The sequence below is a fragment of the Lissotriton vulgaris genome, chromosome 7 (genome assembly GCF_964263255.1).
Source record: "Lissotriton vulgaris chromosome 7, aLisVul1.2, whole genome shotgun sequence".
Lineage (NCBI taxonomy): Eukaryota > Metazoa > Chordata > Amphibia > Caudata > Salamandridae > Lissotriton > Lissotriton vulgaris.
This window is the reverse complement of record NC_141695.1, coordinates 454,647,504-454,670,867: the sequence shown is the minus strand read 5'-3', so window position 1 is coordinate 454,670,867 and position 23,364 is coordinate 454,647,504. Positions and strand designations below refer to the sequence as shown.

The 23,364-nt window shown below is 43.7% G+C and overlaps 1 protein-coding gene across 2 annotated transcripts in view; it reads right to left on the bottom strand.

The window, feature by feature from the left end:
- The window catches only part of LOC147701848 (CD209 antigen-like protein C), a 473,405-nt gene that overhangs the window by 132,600 nt on the left and 317,441 nt on the right, over positions 1–23,364 (bottom strand). Inside the window, exons 3-4 of one of the 2 annotated variants that reach the window (XM_086930481.1) lie at positions 16,908–17,020; positions 16,298–16,360 (exon numbers count right to left, since the gene is read on the bottom strand). In XM_086930481.1, the coding sequence (XP_086786607.1) occupies positions 16,298–16,360; positions 16,908–17,020 (176 nt within the window). The remainder of the gene's footprint in view (positions 1–16,297; positions 16,361–16,907; positions 17,021–23,364) is intronic. The other variant, XM_086930482.1, reaches the window with a different exon arrangement.

Genomic DNA, 23,364 nt, shown 5'->3' with positions numbered 1-23,364 from the left:
TGTATTTCAACAAATAGATATGTATACTAAAAAACCTATATCGTTTTCCATTATCCAGACAACACAAATTCATGAAGTTCTATTGGAATTTATAATTCCGTCATAATCGTGGTAAGAAGCTGTTTGATCACAGAAACTTCGTATCAAAATATTCAGTTTCATTCTTGCATCAAGAGTAATGAGATTTCTTTCTTTCTTTCTTTTCTTTTTTTCTTTTTCTCTACACAGACCCCTGACGAAGGGGCACTTGCCCCGAAATGCATTGGGTGTAGATTAATCTTTATGATTTAAGTTGTACGAACCATTGAATTTGTTTGCATTTCTGTGAAAGTAATGATACGAATATATCGTTTTTAGGAATGTAAAATATCAAAATGAACAAAACGATTGCTTTAACATTGTTTGTTTAAATAAAAAGAATGTACTAACGTCAAATAATTGTATTGAAGTAGTGCGTACTGGAGTCCTGGTGACTCACAACACCAGGCCATATACATTTATGTCACATAGTTTGCAGGCACTAGTCCAGTACAGCACACATACTGGATTAACATATTAACTCATGTGAATTGAGTGCAGCACCTTTCCATATTCATTTTATGAGTGGAATGGGCCTAGGTTGACTGCTTGAGTTCTGTCTGACAGAAAGTTGTACAACCATTTCAGTGCATTTCATGTGATGCCTATGTCTCCCAATCTTCTAAGTGGAGTTGATTGGAGATGGTATTGAATGCTGCGGAAAGGTCAAGCAGCACCAAAAGCACTGCTTGTCCATTATCCAGCAACATCCTGATGTTGTCCGTGATTGCCACCAGTGCGGATTCTGTGCTCTATCTGGGACGGAATCCCAATTGTGAGGGGTTCAGGCAGTAAGTGGATTGAGCGAAGTCAGAAAGATTTTTATTAATGTGTTTTTCCAAAATTTTGGTATGAAGGAAAAGAAGAGAAATGGGGCGATAGTTAGTTACGTCTTCCATAGAAATTTTAGGATTCCTTTTGATTGTGAGGATCTGTGCAGCTTTCCAATTCAGAGGGAGGGTCCCTTCCTTCATGGAACTGTTTACAATAGAGCAAATGGGGCCGGCTAGTTGTTTGGACAGAGTAGCAGCTATTTTCGCTGAAATGAGGTTTAGTGGGGACCCTGACTCAGAGCACACTAATAGAGCTTCTGTCACCTCTGTCGTGAGTAACGGGAAGTTCTCTAACATGTGAGAGATAGGCAAGGCTGGTGGGAGATCAAACTCGGGATCAGTCTGAGGATCTTTCGTAGAGCTCCCTGCTTGTTCAAGTGTGGTTGTGATGTGTGTTTTTCTTGCGTTTTTTTAATTATGGCGGTAATGAGTGAGTGCAAGCTTAAATGTTTCTTTATCTGTAGGGTCATGTGAGTACCGGTACAGGCGCTCATGTTTCCTACATTGACTTATTATTAGCTGCAGGGAGGCAGAGTATCACAGTGCCTGGCGTTGTTTTATGGTCATAAGGCATTGTTTCAAAGGGGCTAGGCAGTCCATGGTGGATAGTCGGTTTGCATTGAAAGAAGCTAGGTGTTCTTCTACATTTTCCAATTCAGAGTGTTGAGGTGGAGAAATGGCAGCTTCAAAGTGTGCTGGGGTAAGTTTATGCCAGTGTCTGTAGTTTTTCTTGGGATAACATTTGGGAGCAGTCTGTGCTTTGGGGCTATTGATATGGAACTCGACCATAGAGTGGTCGGACCAGGTCAGGGGGAGCATAGCTCCTTAGGATATATTTGGTGAGTTAGTTAGTATTATATTGAATGTATGTCCAGCTTCATGGGTAGGGGCTTTGTCTATTATGGTTAGATTGAGTGCAGACAGTTCTGTCAAAAAAGACAAAGCCTCTGGGTTGTCTAGGAGTTCGCTCTGCATGTTAAAATCTCCAAGAAGTAGAAAACTCCTGGCAGATATGACTTGTGGAGCATTGAGTTCCATAAGCTGTGTAGTGGTGTTGGATAGTGGTCCCGGTGGGCGATATACTATATCTCCTTTCCAGCTAAGACTATGGTGTAAGTTCATTTTAAATACCAGTATTTCAAGCAGGTCATTGCATACTTGGTCTAGAATGGAGAATGTGATGGGGTGTTTGTAAATTATGGCTATTCCTCCTCCTGTCCTGTGTGGTCTATCTAGTTTTTGTATATGGTAGCCATCTGGGAGTGCCACTGCGATTCCTGGGTTGGAATGTGGTGTAGTCCAGGTTTCTGTCAGGAACCCTATATGAGGGTTGGTGGAGGAAAGAAGGTCCCATATATAAACTGCATGTTTTGGCAGAGACCTTACATTGGCCAGAAAGCAGTTCCAGCATTCGCTACTGTCTGATCTAGGAGGGTTCATACTTTCAGTAAGAAAGTGATCAAGTCTAATGCCCTGCTCAGTGGCTGTATTGGCTCTCTGAGGTTGAGCAAGTAAGCTTTGGAATTTACAGTTGTTGCATGAAAACGGTCCCATTACTTCATTGGGTGTGGAGCATGTCTTATTTACTGTTCCTCTGTTTGTATAGTCGTTATTAATCTTGACCATGTTTTATATGTACATTTTGTTTTATATGTACATTTTGCCCTGGAACAAATTTATCTGACTGTGTCATATGATCCAGGGCACTGAGACAGTTCTAGCTTTTAAAGTAACCTCATTTAACTTTGCATTCTGGGGGCCTAAGGTATGCAAGTACCAAAAAGATGAAGAACTGTTAGTCAGAAAATTAAGACGCACTGAAATTATCAAACATGACAGTCAGTGTGACTAATGGACAGAAGGCCACCCTAATTTGCCAACACACACAGTGGTGTAGCTAACTCTATGGGCGCCAGTGCCGCCCCGTAGCACCATTGAAGTGCGGGGGTGCTGGTGAGATTCGGCCAATGATTGCCACCTGCGATGGGCGCTTTGTGCAGGGGGTGGGGGGGATTGCTGCCCCTAGATGACAAGCAAGCATGGGAGGAGACTGCCGCCCCCAAAACCTGTGCCCTCCCCTACCCCCACTTTCCTGCCTTGCTACGCCACTGTAACACACAGTTATTATTATTATGGAAATTTCTAAAGCGCCTGGTTATGCGCGCTATGGTGAGAGACAATGAGGAGGCCTAAACTAGATTCAGCTACACAAGTATTGAACGGAACAAGTGGGTTTTGAGAGCTCTTCGGAACTTAACCTCTGAAGGTTCCAGATGCAACTCTAACGGGAACATGTTCCAACTCTTGGCTGCAAGTTGCCTGAAGGATCTACCCCCCATGCACGCTTTGTTAATTTTGGGGATAGCTACCAAGCCAGTACCAGTGGATCTAAGCATCCTCTTAGGTCTGTAAGGTGTGATAAGGCTCAGTAAGGGACTGGGCGCCTTTCCCCCAATGATGCGATGACACGTGCATAACGCCTTAAAGGCGATCCTTTCCCTGACTGGGAGCCAGTGGAGAGCCTCCAAGGCAGCTTTAGAGGCTGCTCCTCTAGGGAGCCTCAGCACCAGCCAGGCTGCGGCGTTCTGTAGCACCTGAAGGCGATTCAGACTTCTGACCGTCCCCAGATAGAGAAGGTTGGCGTAATCTTATCGCGAGGTTACAAGGGCGTGCACCAGCGTCCGCCTAGCACCAACGGGGAGCAAGTCCAAGATCTTCCGCAGGCCCTTAAGGATGCCAAACACACCCTAACCACACGACCAATCTGGGGAGTGAATGACAGGTCAGAGTCAAACATCACTCCGAGGTTTGTGGCCTGCTGACAAGGCACAGGAGTGGTGCCAAGGCATGCTGGCCACTATGCCGAGGACCACACAGACGGGCCACCCCCCACCACGAGCACCTCAGTTTTGGCACCATTCAGCTTCAGGCAGTTGTTAGACATCCAGGAGGCAAGCTCCTGCATGCAGGCACTGAAGCTAGATGCCGCAATATCGGGCGCCCGTGACAGCGAGATGACCAGCTGTGTTTCATCGGCGTATGACACAATTTGCATGCCATGGCTCTCCACAATATTTGCTACTGGGGACACATACAGATTAAACAGGGTTGGGCTCAGGGCAGAGTCCTGTGGCACCCCTTGATCCAAATTGATCATACGAGAGTAATATTCCCCCGTCTAACCTGAAAGCCCCTATTGGACAGAAAGGATTGGATCCACTTCAGCGCTGCCCCTGTGACTCCGCCCTTGTTCAGACACTGTAGCAAGTTGAAATGTGCTACAGTGTCGAACGCTGTGCTCAGGTCGAGTATGATGAGGGCCATCGTCTGCCCCTCTCCCTCATCTACCCCTTGCCTGATGGTCTCAGTGGCCATAAGCAGCGTTGACTCAGTGGAGTGGCGTGAACGAAAGCCAAACTGAGTTGGATGGAGCAGACTGGCCTCCTCCACATAAGCCATCAGCTGAAGATTGGCCACCTTCTCTGCCACTTTGGCCAGGTAGGGTAAGAGTGAGATAGGGCAGATATTGTCCAACCTTTCCCAACTTAAATTTGGCTTTTTTTGGAGCAGAAGTACCACTGCTTGCTTCCATCTTTATAGAACATCCCTAATGTAGGGCTCCAGGATCTCAATACTCCCCCCGAGCAGCTTCGGCGAGGCCGGGTCGCGGGTGGATCCTGACTTGATGGAGCAGCATATCTGCCGCAGGTCTTCTGGGGGTGGAGTAAAAAAGTTCTCCAACCTATTTTCACCCACAGCATCCTGTTCAGTCTCTCTGAAATCCGATCCCCTTCTGTCTCCTCCCGAAAAAGCGGAGTATATGGCAGCCACTTTTTCTAAGAAGAAAGCAGCAATACGGTTACATGATTCTTCTGAGACACTAGACGGGTCAACAGATGATCCACAGAGAGAAATTTCTTTATAAATCTTGAATAGCTCCTTCGTGGAGTTTTCAGCTTCCCCTATTCTGCCTGCAAAATAAGTAGCCTTGGAACGCCTGATTAATCTATGATAAGCTCTTCGTTTAGCTCTATACTCCTGTTTAGCCTGATCAAGAAAGGCAACCCTCCACTGCCTTTCGAGTTGTTTACACTCCGCCTTTGCTCGGCGGAGCTCATCGCTAAACTAGGAGGCCGATTTCTGGGTCTACTACAGGGATTCTTTAGACACAGAGGAGCTATATCGTCCAAGGCATCATTAATGCGACCTTCCAGTCTTTCGGTTGAGTAATCAGCATCCTGACCTCCTGGTCTACCACCTTTGACCAGGGCAGAATCAAACTTGGCTTTAGAAAAAGCCGCCCATTTACGACTGGGGTATTTCGGATTGGCCCGCTCTTGGGTGTTGCCTGCCGGAACACTTATAACAAAAGGCACTAGAAAGTGATCGGACCAGTGAATTGGTAGAGGGGTATTTACTTCGATTTCCTCCCAATTGGCAAAAATGGGGTCCAATAGGTGGCCCTTTTGATGGGTGGGGGCCTGAGATCTAAGTTTGAGTTGGAGAGAATGAAGTTCCTGGTAGAAGTCAGTGGCACCCTTATCCAGTGAATCATCCAAAATGAATATTGAGGTCGCCCAATTTCAAAAACGTATCCCTACGTAGGGCCGCTTCCGTCATGCCTTCCATCAAGCTGGTAGTAAAACGAGTGATGGGCGCGGAGAGCGATAGACCAGGAAGCCATTCACCGTATTAACTGCATTAACCTTTATGGAAAAGGCTCCTGTCTCACTATCAACAGTAGTGAGGGGTTCCAGTTGACAGCATAGCGGTAGCTTAGATATTATCGCTATTCCACCACCTCTACCCGAGGCTCTATCTAACCTCACCATGGTATATCCTCCCGGGAGGGAAGCAATTACATCTGGCTTTGAGTTGGGATCTAGCCATGTTTTGGTGAGGAACAGGAGATTAAATTTCAGATCAGTGAGCAGATCATATATATCCAGCTTATGCTTACGCATGGATCTGACATTCAATAACCCGCATATGAGCCTAATATTCTCAGCCTTCTGTGTGTCTCTAATGCGTCAATTGTACTGGCACTCTTTGCAGCTACTACCCCCTTCAGCCTTCAAGCTATAAAGGCAAGCCTTAGCGGTGTTGGGACAAAGGGCGCGGAGTTGATGCGCACTCCACCGTATTAATGCCCCATTTTGGTAAGGGGTTGTGGCCCCTGCCCCCATCCGGCCACGGATGGGCGCAGACGGGCTTGCCTTTGTCGGGCCTATGACACGCCGCTGGCACGCCCGCTGCGCGGCCGGGTAGGCATCCGCCTTAAGTATCCCGCAGCCTGTCTGCCTCAGGAACACTAGACCGCTCACTGGCCTCCCGCGCACCGGAAGTGGCTGTCTCTACCTTCCACGCCCTCCGCACAACGGTGCTAGCCACCGTGTCGGACCGGGGCGGGAAGGAAGGATGACAAGATCAGCCCCCCGGTGTGCGGCCTTAGACAGGTAGGTCTAACAGGTAATGCGTTAACGGGTCACCTAGACGGGAAGCCTAAATCGCTATCCCGCCGTCAGCCCAGCACAAGCACAAATTAAAAATATTAAAATAATGCTGATGAGCAGTTAAATTACAGGGGCACGCTGGCGCCACACAACAGCAGCAATGGGCCCTGCCACTGCCCTCTCACCACATCGCGGGCGGGTCTCCAGTGCCTTAAGTATCCCGCAGCCCGTCTACCTCAGGAACACTAGACCGCTAACCGACCTCTCGCGCACCGGAAGTGGCTGTCTCTACCTTCCACGTCCTCCGCACAACGGTGCTAGCCACCGCATCGGACCAGGGCGGGAAGGAAGGATGACAAGATCAGCCCCTCGGTGTGCGGCCTTAGACAGGTAGGTCTAACAGGTAATGCACTAACGGGTCACTTAGACGGGAAGCCTAAATCGCTATCCCGCCGTCAGCCCAGCACAAGCACGAATTAAAAATATTAAAATAATGCCGATGAGCAGTTAAAATACAAGTGCACGCTGGCGCCACACAACAGCAGCAATGGGCCCTGCCACTGCCCTCTCACCACAGGGATAGATTTACAAGCCTCTTGCGCCACACTTGCATCATATTTCCCATGTTAATAAAAATGAGCAAAAAAAGTGGCGCAAGGGGCTCGTAAATCTGCCCCTCAATGTCCATGGGCAGGCGATACAGCAGGAAAAGGTGAGCAGGTGAGCTGCACCTCGTCTAATCAGGGTTGGCAAGCGCAAGAGCGGAGGATAGAACTAATGACTTTCCTGTGGATGTGGCTTATTGCAGATCAAAATTAAACTGCCCTTACTGCTGGCCCTTTCCTGTAACAGGAACAGCTTCCTGATGTAGGGAAAAGAACCAAAAACTGGCACTTTTTTATTATAAGTTTGCCAGCTTTGCACTTTACAGAGCTTGCATAGATTTAAAAAAATGTGTAACGTTGGGATTTCATGAACCGGTCAATACCTAGTTTTTACATATAGTAAATATGATCATTTCCATTGTCACCTATGTACTTTGTCAGAGGGTCAAATTACAAAGATGAGGACAGAGTCAAGGTTATAGGAGGGGATATGATAATAAGAGGAGGCCTATATGTAAACTAGAGTCAATTACAACTACGCCACACAATTCTGACCACTACAACTTCCACTTCACCATCTCAGGACTCACCAACTCTAATGTCGATCCCCCCTGGATCCACGCGCAGGGACGGGAAAAAGATATCAGAAGACCAGTGGACCAATGTTATCTGCTTCCACCAACCAGACTCTACACATGACCCAGAACAAGTATTAAAAAACTTTGCCCAGTTGATCACAGAATGTGCCAAAGCTATAGCTCCCAACAAGATAGCCAAGCTCAAGGACCAACTAAACAAACCAGCTGGTTCACCGAAGAACTGCAATCTACTAAGTGACACTGCCTTCAACGAAAAAGGAAGTGGCACATCAGCAAAAGATGGAAGACCGCACCACCTTCAGAGCAGCACTGAACCAGTACCACCACCCCTAAAAGAAACTAAGAAGAACGCCCTAGCAGACTACATTGAAGGCAGCACAATCTACAGCAAGGAGCTCTTTGCCATCATGAAGGAGTTCTCCAATCCCGCTACCACCTAGGAACTGAGCGACAACCTTGCTGACTTCTTCCATGGCATGATCTCAGCCATCTGCAAAAACTTTTAATGCCAACCTCTCCGCCACCGATAGTATCAACCAGCTCACACCCACGAACACTAACCCAGAACACCTGCTCACTCACTGGGACCTCCTCACGACTCAAGACACTATCTCCTTCATGAACTCCATGCCATGCACTAATAGCACCCATGAACCCCTGCCCCCACCACGTCTTCAACCTCAGTAGCAAGACATTGGTCGACGAGCTCAGGAAAGTCCTGAGCACCTCCATCAACTCAGCCTCCTTCCCTGAGGACTGGAAACATGCTGAAGTGAAGCCCCTCCTGAAAAAAACCATCTGCTGACCCAGCCAAACTGAAGAGCTACTAGCCCATATCTGCGCTCACCTATCAATTAAAGGTCCTCAAGAAAGCAATCAACCAGCAGTAGACCCAACTTCTAGAATACCACAACTTCCTTGACCCCTGCCAATTCGGATTTCGAGTCAACCACAGCACAGAGACAGACCTTATTTCAGCCACTTTTAACATCAGGTCCCTGCTCGACCACAGAGAAATAGCAGTCCTCATCCTCTTGGACCTGTCAGTCGCATTTGACACAGTGTCCCATCACATCCTGATCAACAGACTCCAATATTTCGGGATCCAGGGGAACACCCTCAAATTGATAACCTCATACCACACAGGTAGAACTCAGTGGATCCGTCTCCCACCGTTCACCTCAGAGCCCAAGCAGATAATCTACGGAGCCCCCCAAAGATTGACCCTCAGCCCCAGCCTCAACAAAATGTACATGACCCCCCCTGGCTAAGACTGTCAGATCACACTGACTCAACATCATCTCCTACAACAATGACACCCAGCTCATCCTCTCATTGTCCAAAGATTGTTGCTGACTGAATGAAGGACAACTGCCTCAAACTCAATACAGATAAGACGGAAGTCTTCATCTTTAAGAACAACACCTCAGCCTGGAACGATGCAAGGTGGGCCAAGAAACTCAGCCCACATCCTGCCCCAACAGACCGTGCCGCATCCTTGGTTTCATCCTGGTCAGTATGCTAACTATGAAGAAGCAAGTCATCTGCCTGCTTCCACCCCCTTTATATGCTCTGCAAGATCTTCAGGTTGCTCCCAGTCAACACTATAAGGTCCATCATGCAGGCCCTCATCACCAGCAGACTGGATTACGGAAATATACTCTACGTAGGAACTCTGCACACCTCCTGAAGAGACTCCAGACTATACAAAACCCAGCTGCAAGACTTATCCTTGACCACCCAAGAAGGACCCACATCACATCCCAACTCAAGGAATCACACTGGCTCCCGACCCAGAAGCATTGCCAGTTCAAGATGGTGACCCACCCTTACAAAGCCTTGAACAATGAAGGATAAGTTTACATCAACAAACACCTAACATTCCACCAACCGATCAGACACCTGCGATCTGCTTCCCTCTCCCTCGCAGACACCCCATGGATCTGCCTAATCAACAGGAGAGGAAGCTTGTTCTAACACCTGGTGGCCAGGCAATGGAACAACCTTCCCCGCAGGACCGCACTGTCTTGTTCGAACAATTCAGGAGAGAACTCAACTCAAGACATGGATGTTGAAATGAACAACCCACCACACAGCAGCCAACATCTTCAGCACCGCGAGAATCTCACATTTTGTTTTGTCACACTTTGCAAATGATTGATTGATTGTTTGATTATATTTCTACCTTTGATTTAGTCTTGATTTCAACAGATAATTGCACATTATATGGGTGGTAGGTGGTTACCTCCAGTTGGCAGCCCCCTGCAACTTTAGGATAATTAAATTACAATGTTACTGGTTCCTCCACACTGAAAGTTGCCCAAAATGCAAGCAGAGCTACCATTACAAGATTAACCTGTATGTTCATATTATATTCATGAGTTTGGCTATACATGGCTCAAGGTAGACCCCCATAGTTTGTTTCTTATCTGAAATCAATGTTACTTTATGTTATGCTTATATTCATTTTCTTCTGGTAGGTGCCTTTTCATATTTCCTGAAGTGAATATGGTACTGCTTTGACTTCCTGTTCTCGTAATTGGAGCAGTTTTCTTGCTGCGTTATATGACGACAAGCTATGTAGGACACAAATCTATAGCATTGTAACGTATTAGCAAATTCTTGTGTCTGCAGGATATTAGTTTTGCTCGCTGGTGTTCTTATTCGAGTGCAGCCTAAAGCAACACACATTGCTGCAAAAAATTTGAACTTTGTATGATGAATGTTTAAGGTGATGAATGCATTTAAGGAGAATTTCTGCATAAAATAGTCTCAGAGAGGAATGACACACATACACCTTCTGATACAAGAAAATACTTGACTTCAGACGATCTCTCTAGTTAAAAAGTGTAATGGCTGTGCTGTGCCATTTCACCCCTCCTCACCACCTCCTTACATAACAGGTGAGCAAATGGGACAGAATAGCTAGCCACATTCTGTCCGGATATCAAATGTAGTTATCAGTAGAGACAGCAACATCTATTTTTATCATACGACTTTCACCCCTTTTGCAATATATATTTTCTCAAGAACATACAAGTAATCCCATTCACCTAAAATATGGCTTGATGTCCTTGATGCCTGCAAATAATACAGTGTTCCTGCTAAAATTAACAGCAGCGCTTGATGAAGTGTACTTTACATAGGGCCTAACTGACACTCGGGTCCTAGTGAGATATATTGCCGGCGTCAGTGTAGTGGCAGGCTTGGGATAAATCACTTCCTCAGTGTAACTGGTACAACAAATGACAGTGCATACTGTAAGGTGAGCTCCACAATTGGCTGAGCACTGCGAGAATAACCAATCTTAGATCATCTTACAGTGTACCGGAGTGCAGGGCACATGGTAATGACGTGGAAATATTCCACCATCTGATTAGCTGTCATCATTTAACAGTCATGCAGGGGTAACATTACAAATAATGTGTAGTATTCTACCTCCTTGAATGAACTACTCGCTAGTTTGAATGGGGCCAGAGTCTTTACCAAGCTCGATCTAGCACGTCCTATCATCAAATTGAATTGGAGCCAGAATCAAGACATTTAACAGCGTTTGTGTCCCCATTTGGTACCTTTCAGTATTGCTGCATGCCTTTTGCACTAGCATCAGTTGCCTCAGTTTTTCAACATACCATGGCGAATATACTGAAGGGGATCAATGGGTTATCTGTATTTCAAGACCATGTGTTAATCTTTGCACCAGATAGGCAGACACATGATAAGGTTCTAGAAGAAGTGTTAGACAGATTCCAAAAGAAAGGAGTAGTACTGAGAAGAGATACATGTGTTCTCCTAACTTCTAAGGTTGAATATCTTGGACATTCTATGAGCAGAGAAAGAGTTACCCTGAAGTCTAGTCTGGTTGACAGTACTAATCAGACAAAGCCACCTGAAGATAAGCCTGGTCTGAAGTCGTTCTTGGGGCTATGTGAATTTTATTCCAGGTGAATCCAACATTTTTCTGCAAGGTTGAGACCATTATCATCCTTACTTATGCAGGGGGTAGCTTTTGTGTGGGATGCAGAGTGTCAGGACATTTTCGATTGGGTGACAGCCCAACTTTTTTCACCCAAAATCCTAAAACATTATTATCCTGCTCTGCAATGCATTTTGACCATGTATGCGAGCAACACAGGTGTGGGGGTGTACTTAGTCAAGAGGAAGGTGGTGAGATCAAAACTATTGGTTATGCATCACATGCCTTAACATCATCTGAAAAACAGTACTCAGTTAAGAAAGAGCTCTTAGCCTGTTGTTGGACAGTTATGAAGTTCCGGAATTACGTGTGGGGAAGGAAGTTCAGAATGCAAACTGATCACAAACCTTTGATTTACATTTTAAATGGAAGGAATGCTAGAGGTTTACTCCACGCATAGCACAGCTGTCATCTAAGCTTCTCCAATGTGCTTTTATGCCAGAGTACATCCCGAGTAGTAGAAATGGATGTGCAGACTATTTGTCAGGTAATTCTGAGTGTGTTGAGGATGAAAGTGAGTGTCAAAAAAGAATGCCAGTACTGCCAAATGATTCTTGGAGCTTAGTAGATACTGCACATATGAATCAAACAATATGTAAGGAAGATTCAAATCATAGAATTAATCACTTTGAATTTGCATTTTATTTACACTTTTTCTTTTTAACTTATACTTTTTTTTACCATTTCAAAGATTTTTACAAAACATTGTAGTGAAACATATTACAAAAATCTAACATTAAGGTACTTTTCTCATCAAAATCTCATTCCTACGCATTCATACAACTAGACATTTCATTCGTACTCAAAAACATTCATTCAACTAACAGTCTAAGACAACATATACTTTTTACAATTTATATACACTTTATGACTCGGAAACCATAGAATCTCATTTGTGAAAGTAAATCCCTCTAGTCAAAGAGTTGTTCAATTTTCTTATGGTTTCAACGTGAGAACGTTATCTGAGGAGGTCTACGCGTTTCAAACTCCTTAAATATGGAGTTCTCGTCAGGACCATAGACTGTGAATGAAAAACAAGGGAAACCTCTATTAATGCGTGATCTCAACAAGGTGAAAGCTGCTTTTGGCTCAACACCCACTTCTCTGCTTCTTACCTCTCTAATTGTCAGTAGGATGTACCTCATAAGTTTGTCACTGTCCGCGGAGCGGAACCACCTATATAACAAATGTGCACGCTATTGAAATCGCTCAAAAAATGACTCAAAGAATGGCAACACTCACTCTCACACACACATTTTAAGTATACTCACTTAAAGATGATGATCTTTCTCTTTAATTCTAAAACAACGCATGGTAAGTGACCTGTTTTTTGCTGTGAAGGGCCATACCTATGGCGTTTAAGGAGTTTCGAATCTTACCGGTTGTGTTGTTCTCAACCACTGTGTATTGGATTCCGTTTGTTTGAATTGACGATTCGCAGAGCGCCTGGGGGAACCAAGAGAGGACGATTCAGAGTTTGTTTGTTAGAAACACAGACATCAGTGGCGGTGTTTTTTGTGGATCATACCTTTCGTTCGCAGAGTGTTCTGGCTGTGTCCCGCCTCAAGCTCAGGGATGTGTTGCTCTGTGGAGCTATTATTTCCTGTTTTCAAAAGTCCCCATGAAGGAATCACACTCCATTTGCATCAGATTCAATATGACACACAATCAGCAAAACCAATAGGATGACCACCTTGCTTCATGAGGTAGTACAACAAGTGTCTAGTACACACATGTGAATCCAAACAAATGACTAGACAAAGATGGCGACCATAGTATACAACAAATTCACTGATGTCTAACAAACAGAATCCAATCCACAGTGGTTGAGAACAACACAACCGGTAAGATTCGAATGTTTTTGAGTACGAATGAAATGTCTAGTTGTATGAATGCGTATGAATGAGATTTTGATGAGAAAAGTACCTTGATGTTCGTTTTTTGTAATATGTTTCACTACAATGTTTTGTAAAAATCTTTGAAATGGTAAAAAAAGTATAAGTTAAAAAGAAAAAGTGTAAATAAAATGCAAATTCAAAGTGATTAATTCTATGATTTGAATCTTCCTTTATATATTGTTTGATTCATATGTACAGTATGTACTAAGCTCCAAGAATCATTTGGCAGTACTGGCATTCTTTTTTGACACTAATTAAGGCAGGGTTTGGCCTTACTGCTTGGGAACCCATACCCAGTGGAGACCAGCAGAGGATGAAAGTGAGGCAACAGATGATGATAAGATTGATTGTTTAGTTGCAGCAATTGATCCACCGGAGTTGTGTGCCATTCTGAAAAGGAGTGAGGAAAGGCCTTGGAGGAAGTGACTTCCATCAAGTTAGTTATGAAATATGTGGAATAAGGGTGGCCGTGTGAAAGAAAATCTTGATTACCATTTCAAAACATTTGTGAAGGTAGCAGATGACTTGTCTGTTGAGGATGGAATGTTGATGAGGGCGGACAAGTTGGTTCTGCCAGTAGTGTTGAGAAATAAAATCATAGTTCATGCCCATGAAGATCACCTTGGGGCAACAAGGACAAAGAAACGGGTGAGACTGTCCTGTTGGTGGCCTGCAATGGACAGGGAAATTGATGAAGTGGTTAAAGAGTGTGTGATATGTGCTGGCAGTGATAAGACTATCAAAATGCACACCCCACCTATGTGCCCCCTTGAACTGCCTGCTGAACCATGGGAGAAAGTTGGAATAGACATTGAAGGACCTTTTCATGAATTAACACCTTCATCAAAATTTGCATTAGTCATGATGGACTATTACACAGAAAGATCAGGTTTGTGAGGGAGGTCACTGATGGAACAGTTGTTGAATTTTTGGAAGATGTTTTTCTAAAAGAAGGGTTTCCAGCTATGCTGGTCGCGGACAATATTACCCAGTTTGACTCTAGTGAAGTGGAGGTTAAATCCAGTGGGATGATACATCTAAAAAGCTTGCTGTATCATCCCCAAACTTACAGTCTTGTGGAGAGGATGAATCGAGTGTTGGGGGAGTGCATACAGTGAAAAGTCAAGAATAAATCCGTTGTGACTAATTCCGTGAGAACCATGTTGTGGTTCTAACGCACAAAGCGTCATGACTCTAATGGTGTGTCACCGTTCGAGTTGTTACGATGCTGTCGAGCCACCACAAGTTTTTGTCCTTATTGGATGAATAAGTGGGTCAAATTAGGGAAATAGTCGGATGGCACTGTGCGTGAGCATGTAGAGCTGGCTCAAATCAAACAAAAACAACATTTGGTGCTGAGAAAAGGGTCAGAAGATTTGAAGTAAATGTCGGGGATCTTGTGTGCATCAAGAAACCTGTTCACATGAGGAAAGGGTAATGCAAGTTTGTACCACGTGTGAGGGTTATGAAGGTGAATGGAAACTGTGTACAAATTGGGGGAGGCCAATCGCGGAATGCCAGTAGATTGAGCAGAGTGCTTGTGGACAATCACGATGGGGGCGTTTGGAGTGATCTTGGTACTGAGAGAGTGATGGATGAGAGGAGAGATGCAGAGCCAGGACAAGAATGGTACCTTTGCGGTTCCGGAGATATACATTAATTTGTTACAATTTTTCTGAAAATACTGTTTTTGTATTTCTTCTATTTTTTCCTCAGGTTTTCACTTGTATGAGTTATGGTGTTTCTTTTGTATAGTAATACTTTATTATCTTTTGTGATTAGTCTTTTTATTTAGCATGGGCTTGCAGCTCGTTTTGTTCAATGCTAGTAACATTTTTCTTCATATATATATATATATATATATATATATGTACACATGTGTCTTTCTTTTGTTGTATTTGTTGTTGTTTAGTTATAGTAAGTATTTTTTCCTTAAAGGGAAAAGTTATGTGGTATTCCACCTTCTTGAGCCGTGTAGGTTGTCGAGCATGGAACACAGGTTCGTGTGTTTCATGCTCGAGGAGGGTTTGGTGAAGGAAGGTTGATTATGGCGGAAGGAGAATGAGCTGCTGGTGACTCACCAACGTACCTACATGAGGAAATTAAGAAGTTTACCTTGGATACCTGTGATGCCTCTTTCTTCATCACTAAACAATGCGTCCGTAACAGCAGCAGTTATCGGACTACAAACGTTTGGCCAAAATAAAGAACAGGTGGCCACCCTAGCAATGAAATGTAATTCGAAGTTTCTCCCTCACTGATGAGCGATGCCTTCACGAGCAGCAGGAGCACCTGGTGCAGGTTGTGGAAGAGAAAATGCTGAAGGAAGTGAAATGAAACGAGAGGCAGTTATTCTTCTATGAACCGCAGGATTGAGCTGCTTTTTTTTTTATTTTTGTAGGACTATTGGAGTCAATACATTAAGTAATGCAATACAATGAAAGGAGCATGCTTGCCAACCTACCCGGAACTGAATCCACTATTGAAAATGAGAATGTGCACATGTGCAAGGGAAAAATGCTGTCACTCAGAGTAAGGGGAGCCAATGGCTGAACTAGGTCTACATGTTATATGCTGTGGTGGGCGGAACCAAATTGTGAATCACAGTTTAACAGGTCAATTGAGGAAGCCTTTAAATCAAAATGCCCATATGTATCTATATTTTGTATATATATTTTTAACAACAATAGTCTGGTGAGACAACTAAATCTAAAACCTTATCTGAATAAATTACAGCTTGGTTACCATGAGCAGTTTGGTTAGGAGTACGCTATTAAAATACACTTTAATTTGCTTTATTCCTATTAGTAGGAGTATAAGTGGTAGTAGGGTTTGTAGTACACACAATCAATTACCATTGTTCACACTGATATTCGGCTTCAACGTCTGTACTTCTGCATTGTCGATCCCTTTTTTACCTGTAAGAAAAAAATATGGATGTGAATTGACAAGTATATGGTGACAGTGAGCATCGCTTCCTTAAATGACCTAAACCAAAGTTCCTTCTATTATGGTTTGGTCCTCATTTGGACTATCAAGTGACACTTTATTATGTAGGTGTGATGCTGGTGCAGAGAGACAAAGGAATGTGTATTTGTGTTCCGTTTTTCCCAGTTATGGTCCAGGTCAAATGTTCCAGCCGATGAGGATGGTCATAATGATGAGGTTAGAAGGTAGCCTAGCTAATTCTACTCTTGAGCCATTGACCAAGAAAAGACTAGGTCAACCATAGGTATTACATGCTTACACACCAAATGTCTATTATACTTCATGAAACACCAGTTGGCCATTCTTGCCCCTATGTATGGAAATGTTAAGAAATATATATTTTCCTGAAAAGAGGTTGCAACGTGTGAGATTTTCTTAGGAATCAAAACTCTGTTACATATTGCAATGAGGATTTCAGCATCATCCTTCAGCATTTTTGTTTTTGTATTTAGATATGCACATATTAAAGGCACTTACATTGTGTAAAGAAGATGGCAACTGCAAGTATGATAACAGAAATAATTAGTAGGGACAAAGTGATGGCTATTATCTTCCACAAGCGAAGCTTTGCCTCAAGGTCCTTCACTTCTGTAAAAAAAAAAAAAAAAGGAATTGGCATATATCAATCTCCGACCATCTTTGCATCAGCTATCAGCACATTAATCTTCATATTGTGATGTATGTTTTAACTCCTTTTACCAATCATATCATTCATTGCAAGTAACATGGATTGATAGCCTCAATCGCCAGACTTACCACTGAACTCTGCCTTCAGTATGAAGCAAGAAGTGAGCAACCCAATATACCCTTGAGGGCTCGGGCAAAGGAAGTGAAAGGGTAAAAGTGCCTTCACGGGATTATACTTACAATATTGGGTATCCCAATATTGTAAATATAACCCCTTGAAGGTACCTTTACCCTTTCACTTCAGTATGAAGCAGCATTTGCCCCATCCTTATAGATGAGCCTTTTCCCCAGCGCTCCTGGGTTACAGTGCCCAGTCACTTTCATTGCACTAAGTGCTTCATATACCCAATGTTTGAAGAAACAAGGTCGACCCCGTAGTAAGACCAGGGGTGAATTACAAAACTTTTAGTAAAAACAGTGGTCTAAGCAGAGGCCTGGGTGGTCCTCTGGCAGTCTGGGCTGAGTAATTCAAAAGGAATGAGTGAATCAATGTAAACACTTTTATAAGGGGTCCAAGGAGGACTGCATTGCTTAATTAGCACGGACACAAGGATAGGGATGATTATGACAACAAATGTATTATCTCCATAAATTAACTAGTCATATACTTTCTTCGTGGTATTTTGTGCTCACAGGAGTATTAAAAAAGTGCGTGAAGTGAAGATGTGTGGGTGACATATAAAAATTGCATCGCATTTGTACCACAATCTTGGTTTCAAAAACTCGACAGTTTAATGAGGGAAATACTGGAGTTTTTTGTTGGGAAGGTCGATGGCGTTTCGATCTCAGATTAGTGAGATCATCATCAGGACATGAGCCTGTGAGCACTAACAATCCCGTTAGTGAAGGTGGAAAGGTGTATCCAGGGGTGGTAAATGCAGGGTCGAGGTGATCAGGATCGGCGCTGTCACTCATGCGCTGATTCCATGATAATTTCAGAATAAAGATCTTTTAGAGGTAGGTATGCCTTAAGCTTTTTGCACCTGGCTGTATATGACTTTTATTAGCTATTGTTCCATAACATGCAGAAGCCTCCAGTTTTCAATAGAGTTTGAGGTATCACCTTGGATCAATGGGCAGCAGATACCTCTTCCTCTACCCATATTCTTTCAGTCAAACCATGCAACTGCTCTCTGGTAAATTTCAATGCTGAGAGCAGCATCTTAACTGGTATTTTCAAAGTACTGTAAAGCCTCAAAGGCCGGCCTTATCTTAGACCCCTATATCCAAAGGTTTTCATTGCTTTCAAACCTGTAATATGGCATGCTCCATCCCAGATAAATCACAGGGGCCCTTCCTATTCTTGAGCAATACCAAAGTCATCAGCTTTCTGTATCTTGTCAGCCAAGAGGAGCAGAAGGTGCCAGAGAGATGCCCAGATCCGAACACGTCCTTGTTTATTCCATTCTTGAAACCCAGAAACACAGTTATGGGGATATTGTTGCAAAATGGATGCGGCAGTGCATGTTAGCTATAGAATTCCCATGTTTAAAGTCAACTGTACACAATGCGGCAAGTGGCCCGCCCTGCAGTAAACCTGTTGCTCTGCTGGTCCAGAACTTTTCCTCCACTTTAACACTAATGAGATTTTTTTCTGCCTGTAAACGTGGGCATGTTGTAAAACGTTGTTGTAAACAATCCATAATTACAGATCTTTAACCACTTAATGATTTTTAGACTTGCCAAATTGATTCATTTACATAACCTAGTTTTTGTTTTGAAACTCCTAATTTTATAGTATTCAAGCCTGGCTTTATCAGGTTCAGGTTCAAAAGCTTTATTGCGGTTTGAATTACTATAAAAGCACATAAAAAATATACAGTTTCCAGACAGTATTTTAACTATAAAAACAATTCATTCGAGTAATCCATCTCATGGAACCATCAGAAGTAAACATTAAAATTGCTTAATTTTGCTTTTCCTGAAAATTAAAAAAAAAATATGTTAAAAAATTGAGGGTTAAAAATGTAGTACATAAATAATTGGTACACTCACCCACTCGCTCTTTTTCGGGTAATACTTAATGCAATATTAACTAATCAAGTTCCTCCGAGTTGACCACATTAAAAAAAGGAACTTTGCAACTGCAAACACTGTCAAGGGATTGGTGTCAGTTTTCAAGATCCTAAAAAACTGAAGGTAATTTCTGATGCCCAGGTTGATACACAACTGGATTATCCACTTCTTCCTGATGGTACCATATGTCGGGCAGAAGAGGACAACATGTACAGGGGTTTCGTCCTCTATTTTGTATCCTGGGCAGGGGCACGCTGGGCCCCCGACCACCTGTCAATCGTTGAATACAAAGGCAGAGTGCCATATCTGAATTGTAAGTAAAGCTTCTTTGCCAAGATAGGTTGGATAGTATCAATCACCTGCTCAAAGCTATAGTTAGACTTACAATACAGAAAAATATCAGTTAGGCTTGAACTTTTAGATAGCCGTAATACATTCCTTAGATTAAAGTCCTTCACAATGCTAGACAAGGTTATTTTGGAAATGGCAGGAGACCCCAGGGTTTGACCAGAGAGTCTCGAGCCCAATCGAGATAAGTGTTCGCCTTACAAAGGATAACCAAGGAATCCTACCGGCACCTAGTATGGACAATACCGCCTTTAGTTCCTCCTTGTAGCTCACCAGCTCAGGGGTACACCACAGTCTCCTCCAGTAAAGGAGTGGCCGTAAAGCAATAGCGTCTGTGATAGGACAGATGTTCAAGTCCAATCTGAGCGGGACTAGCGGAGTACTTCTTGGCAGGGTCAATAATTGTCTGATGAAAATATTTTCTGTTATAAATAGGTCGTTTGCGGGTGTATGCCCACAAAGTTCCGCCCCATAGAGGGATGCTGACCTTGCTTGGACTCTAAATATTTCGAGAGGTGTGCTTACTATTTTGAGCGTACAATTTTTTTCCACTTTTAGGATTCCCCCTGCTGCCTGTGCCAGTTTTAAGTTGGCTTTGGCCATTTGTGGGCCCCATCCCATTCTATCATTCAAAGATAGGCCCAGATAATCAAAAGTTGGAACCCTTTCCAGAGATCTGCCTTCCATCGTCGGATGGGGGCAGTTGATGGTACTGGCATTAAAGACCATGCACTTGGTCTTATTGATGTTAGCCACCAGGTTTCTTTTGTTGCAGAAGTTGGAAAACTGATTCAACACCCGCTGCATGCCCATTGGCGATTTAGATAGTAGCAGGGTGTCGTCTGCGAACATTAGGGCTGGAAATCTTTGGGAAGCCAATTTGAGAGGGTCGATGTCATCGATGGCAAGGAGGTCTTCTATGAGCCCATTGAGAAAGAGGGAAAAAAGGGCTGGGGCCAGCACACAGCCCTGCCTGACACCCTTCTCTGTTGGAAATGGCCCAGTTAATTGGCCTTGCTTGCCAAAGCGAACCCTGGCATATGTGCCTTCGTGGAGGAGTTTGAATTGATACCATAGATATGGCGGAACCCCCATAGATAGTAAGATGCCCATAGCTGCTTCCGGTCCACCATATCGAATGCAGATTTTAAGTCCACGAAGGTGAGATATAAGCTACCCCCTTCCAGTACCACGTGCTTCCAATAAAGGACCTGCAGGCAGAATAGTTGGTCGAAAGTTTATGTTTTAGCCCTGAAACCCGCCTGGAGCGGAGTCAAGATGTTATTGTCCCCAGTCCAGTCCTGTAAACGTTGTAAAAGAAGCCTGGCATAAATATTCTGCCTCACATCGATGAGACTAATTGGCCTATAATTTGAGGGTTCAAGCGGAGAGCCCTTCTTATAAATAGGGATTATCTCCGCGCCCGACCAGGTGCATCGGAGCGGTAACCCCTGCAGTATCGCATTAGACAATACTAGGAGGTATGGGACCCATACTGTTGGTTCCTCTCTGAAAAGATCGCCAGGGATCTTATCCAATCCTGGGGCTTTGTTTGGTTGAAGACCAAGTACAGCCATTTGGACTTCAGTCTGTGTGAAAGGTGGTATAACCCACATAGGATCCTGGGCCAGATGGCATGATGGGGTCTCACATGTTAATGCAGAGGGGGCAGAGTAGAGCTCTTTAAAGTAAGAAGGCCAAGCTTCTTCCGAAATATTTGGTTTAATCGTAGTCCTGCCCTCCGGGTTCCCAGTATGGACAAGATTCCAGAAGAACCTTGAATCCTTTGCCACCAATGCAGTACTAATAGCAGACCGTCGGTCTGCTTCCCCCTCTGATTTAGCATTTTTAATTATATTCCTATATGCCTGTCTGGCTTTAGTGACACATGGCTTATTACCTAGCTTCAGTGCTAATAGCAATGCACTCTTCGCGTCCCTGCAACCCTTGTTAAACCAGAGGTTTCCATCACCTCGTGGTTTTGGCTTGATGGGGCCTGTTTTAAAGAAGGTGTCCTCTAAAGTGGAGACCAAATCAGTATGTATACTAAAGAGGTCGCCCAGACCAGTCTCCGACGAATAAGTAATACAAGAATTTTCCCTTTCAAGGAGGGGGATTATACTCTGGTACATTTTGGCCGTATTTTCAGTGGATTCCTTTACAGCTGCCCATCGGAATCTTCTTCCCCCTTGTGTTATTCTCAATTTACTACTTAAAGTGGATTTCTGAACGCTTTCCTCATTGGTCAACTGAAAGTCCATCTCAATAGTCAGAGGGTTGTGATCACTTTCAGTTCGGGTGGTTATGCCAAAGTCCAGAATTCTGGGCCACATTGTCAGACTCACCATAAAATAATCTATTACCGAAGCATGCCCCATACCTCTATAGGTTGGCTGTCCTGGAATGTCTCCCTGTAGTTGCCCATTACATGCTCTAATGTAAAACAAATAAGTAAGGGAGGTCAGCTGGAGGGCTAAAGCTGACCAATGCTTCACTGGGTGAACATTGGGGGGTGGAACTTACCACATTTCGTCTTCTTCAGTTGAAATCGGAGGGACACCTTTCAGTGGTTCAAAGTGGCAGTTAAAATCACCTCCGATCAGCAAAACGACATCACCCTGAAGTGAGTGCAAAAGAGTGGTTAGGCAGTCTAGGGTATGGGATGTTCCCCCTGGTCTTACTGGCCTTGAGTATATGTTTATGAGTGCCATATTTTGTGTTTTTTGGTGTGTCAATAAGATACACGTCAAATCTGGACCATTAGTATCGATTCTTTTCAACGTGAGTCCGAGATGGGCACCTACCCATATACACAACCCGCCCGAGGGTCTTCCTTTCGGGCCTTTTACCGCAGGCTCAAAGAAGGTGACATAGCCCATTCTATGTGGAGGGGTGAGCGCCCATGTTTCCTGGAATAGGCAGATCCCGTGTAGATCTACAAATGTGCACCAATCAGGAATATCTAGATTGGCAACGAGACCCGCTATATTCCAGGATAGGATTATGAACATGCCCCTAGATTCTGTCTGACTACTTCCCACATTCGCCTTAGGCTCTAGACTGTTGGGTTCACGCACCTTAATGTCTGGTACATTTTGGTCTAGGGCTGGGTAAACAGTCAAGCTTTGGGTCAAGGATATTGAATAGTTGATGAGATCCCTCTAAATCATTCAATAATTAAGGACTGTCAGACACTGGATAATGCACATAAAATCCCCTGGTTGGCATATATAAGAACTGGATTCCAGAGAATAGGGCGCATTGGTTTATTTACATCCCCAGAAACTATAACTAAAAAAGATATCAACTTAACGAAGAAAGCCCTCTTGGATCTTTTCTCCTTAGAGCGGGAAGGGATAGAGATGGGAAAAATCAGGGTAAGAGAAAATTATGCACTGGTCACCTGCACAGGGCCGGAACCGTATCTGGTCACAGTAAATAAACCCTATCATCGGTTTCTTTTGACCAGATTCCAGCTCAACCTAATTCATTATACGCTGGGTGTATATCATAAATGGTGCTCCCCTGAAAAAGCAGCCCCTTGCTCTTGCGACAATTTCTCACCTCAAAATACCCTACATTTCCTGATGTTCTGTGAACATTTTATTGAGTGTAGGAGGAAATATTTGTTGCCAATCCTCCGAGAGGCAGGATTTTTACAAGTTAGACCGGCATTAGTGTACCTAAAACAACTTGGTTCACCAAAAATAATGTTTCATGTTGCCTGTTTTTTAATTGCAGCAAATCGAATAAGGAGGAGAAATGTCACACTTCCACCACTCTTAAATATCTGTGACAAATAGTTGTCTTGATATGTATACTTCATTTTATATGTCATGAAATGAGTTTTAAGTTAAACATTGCTCTATTTCTATGAAATTCT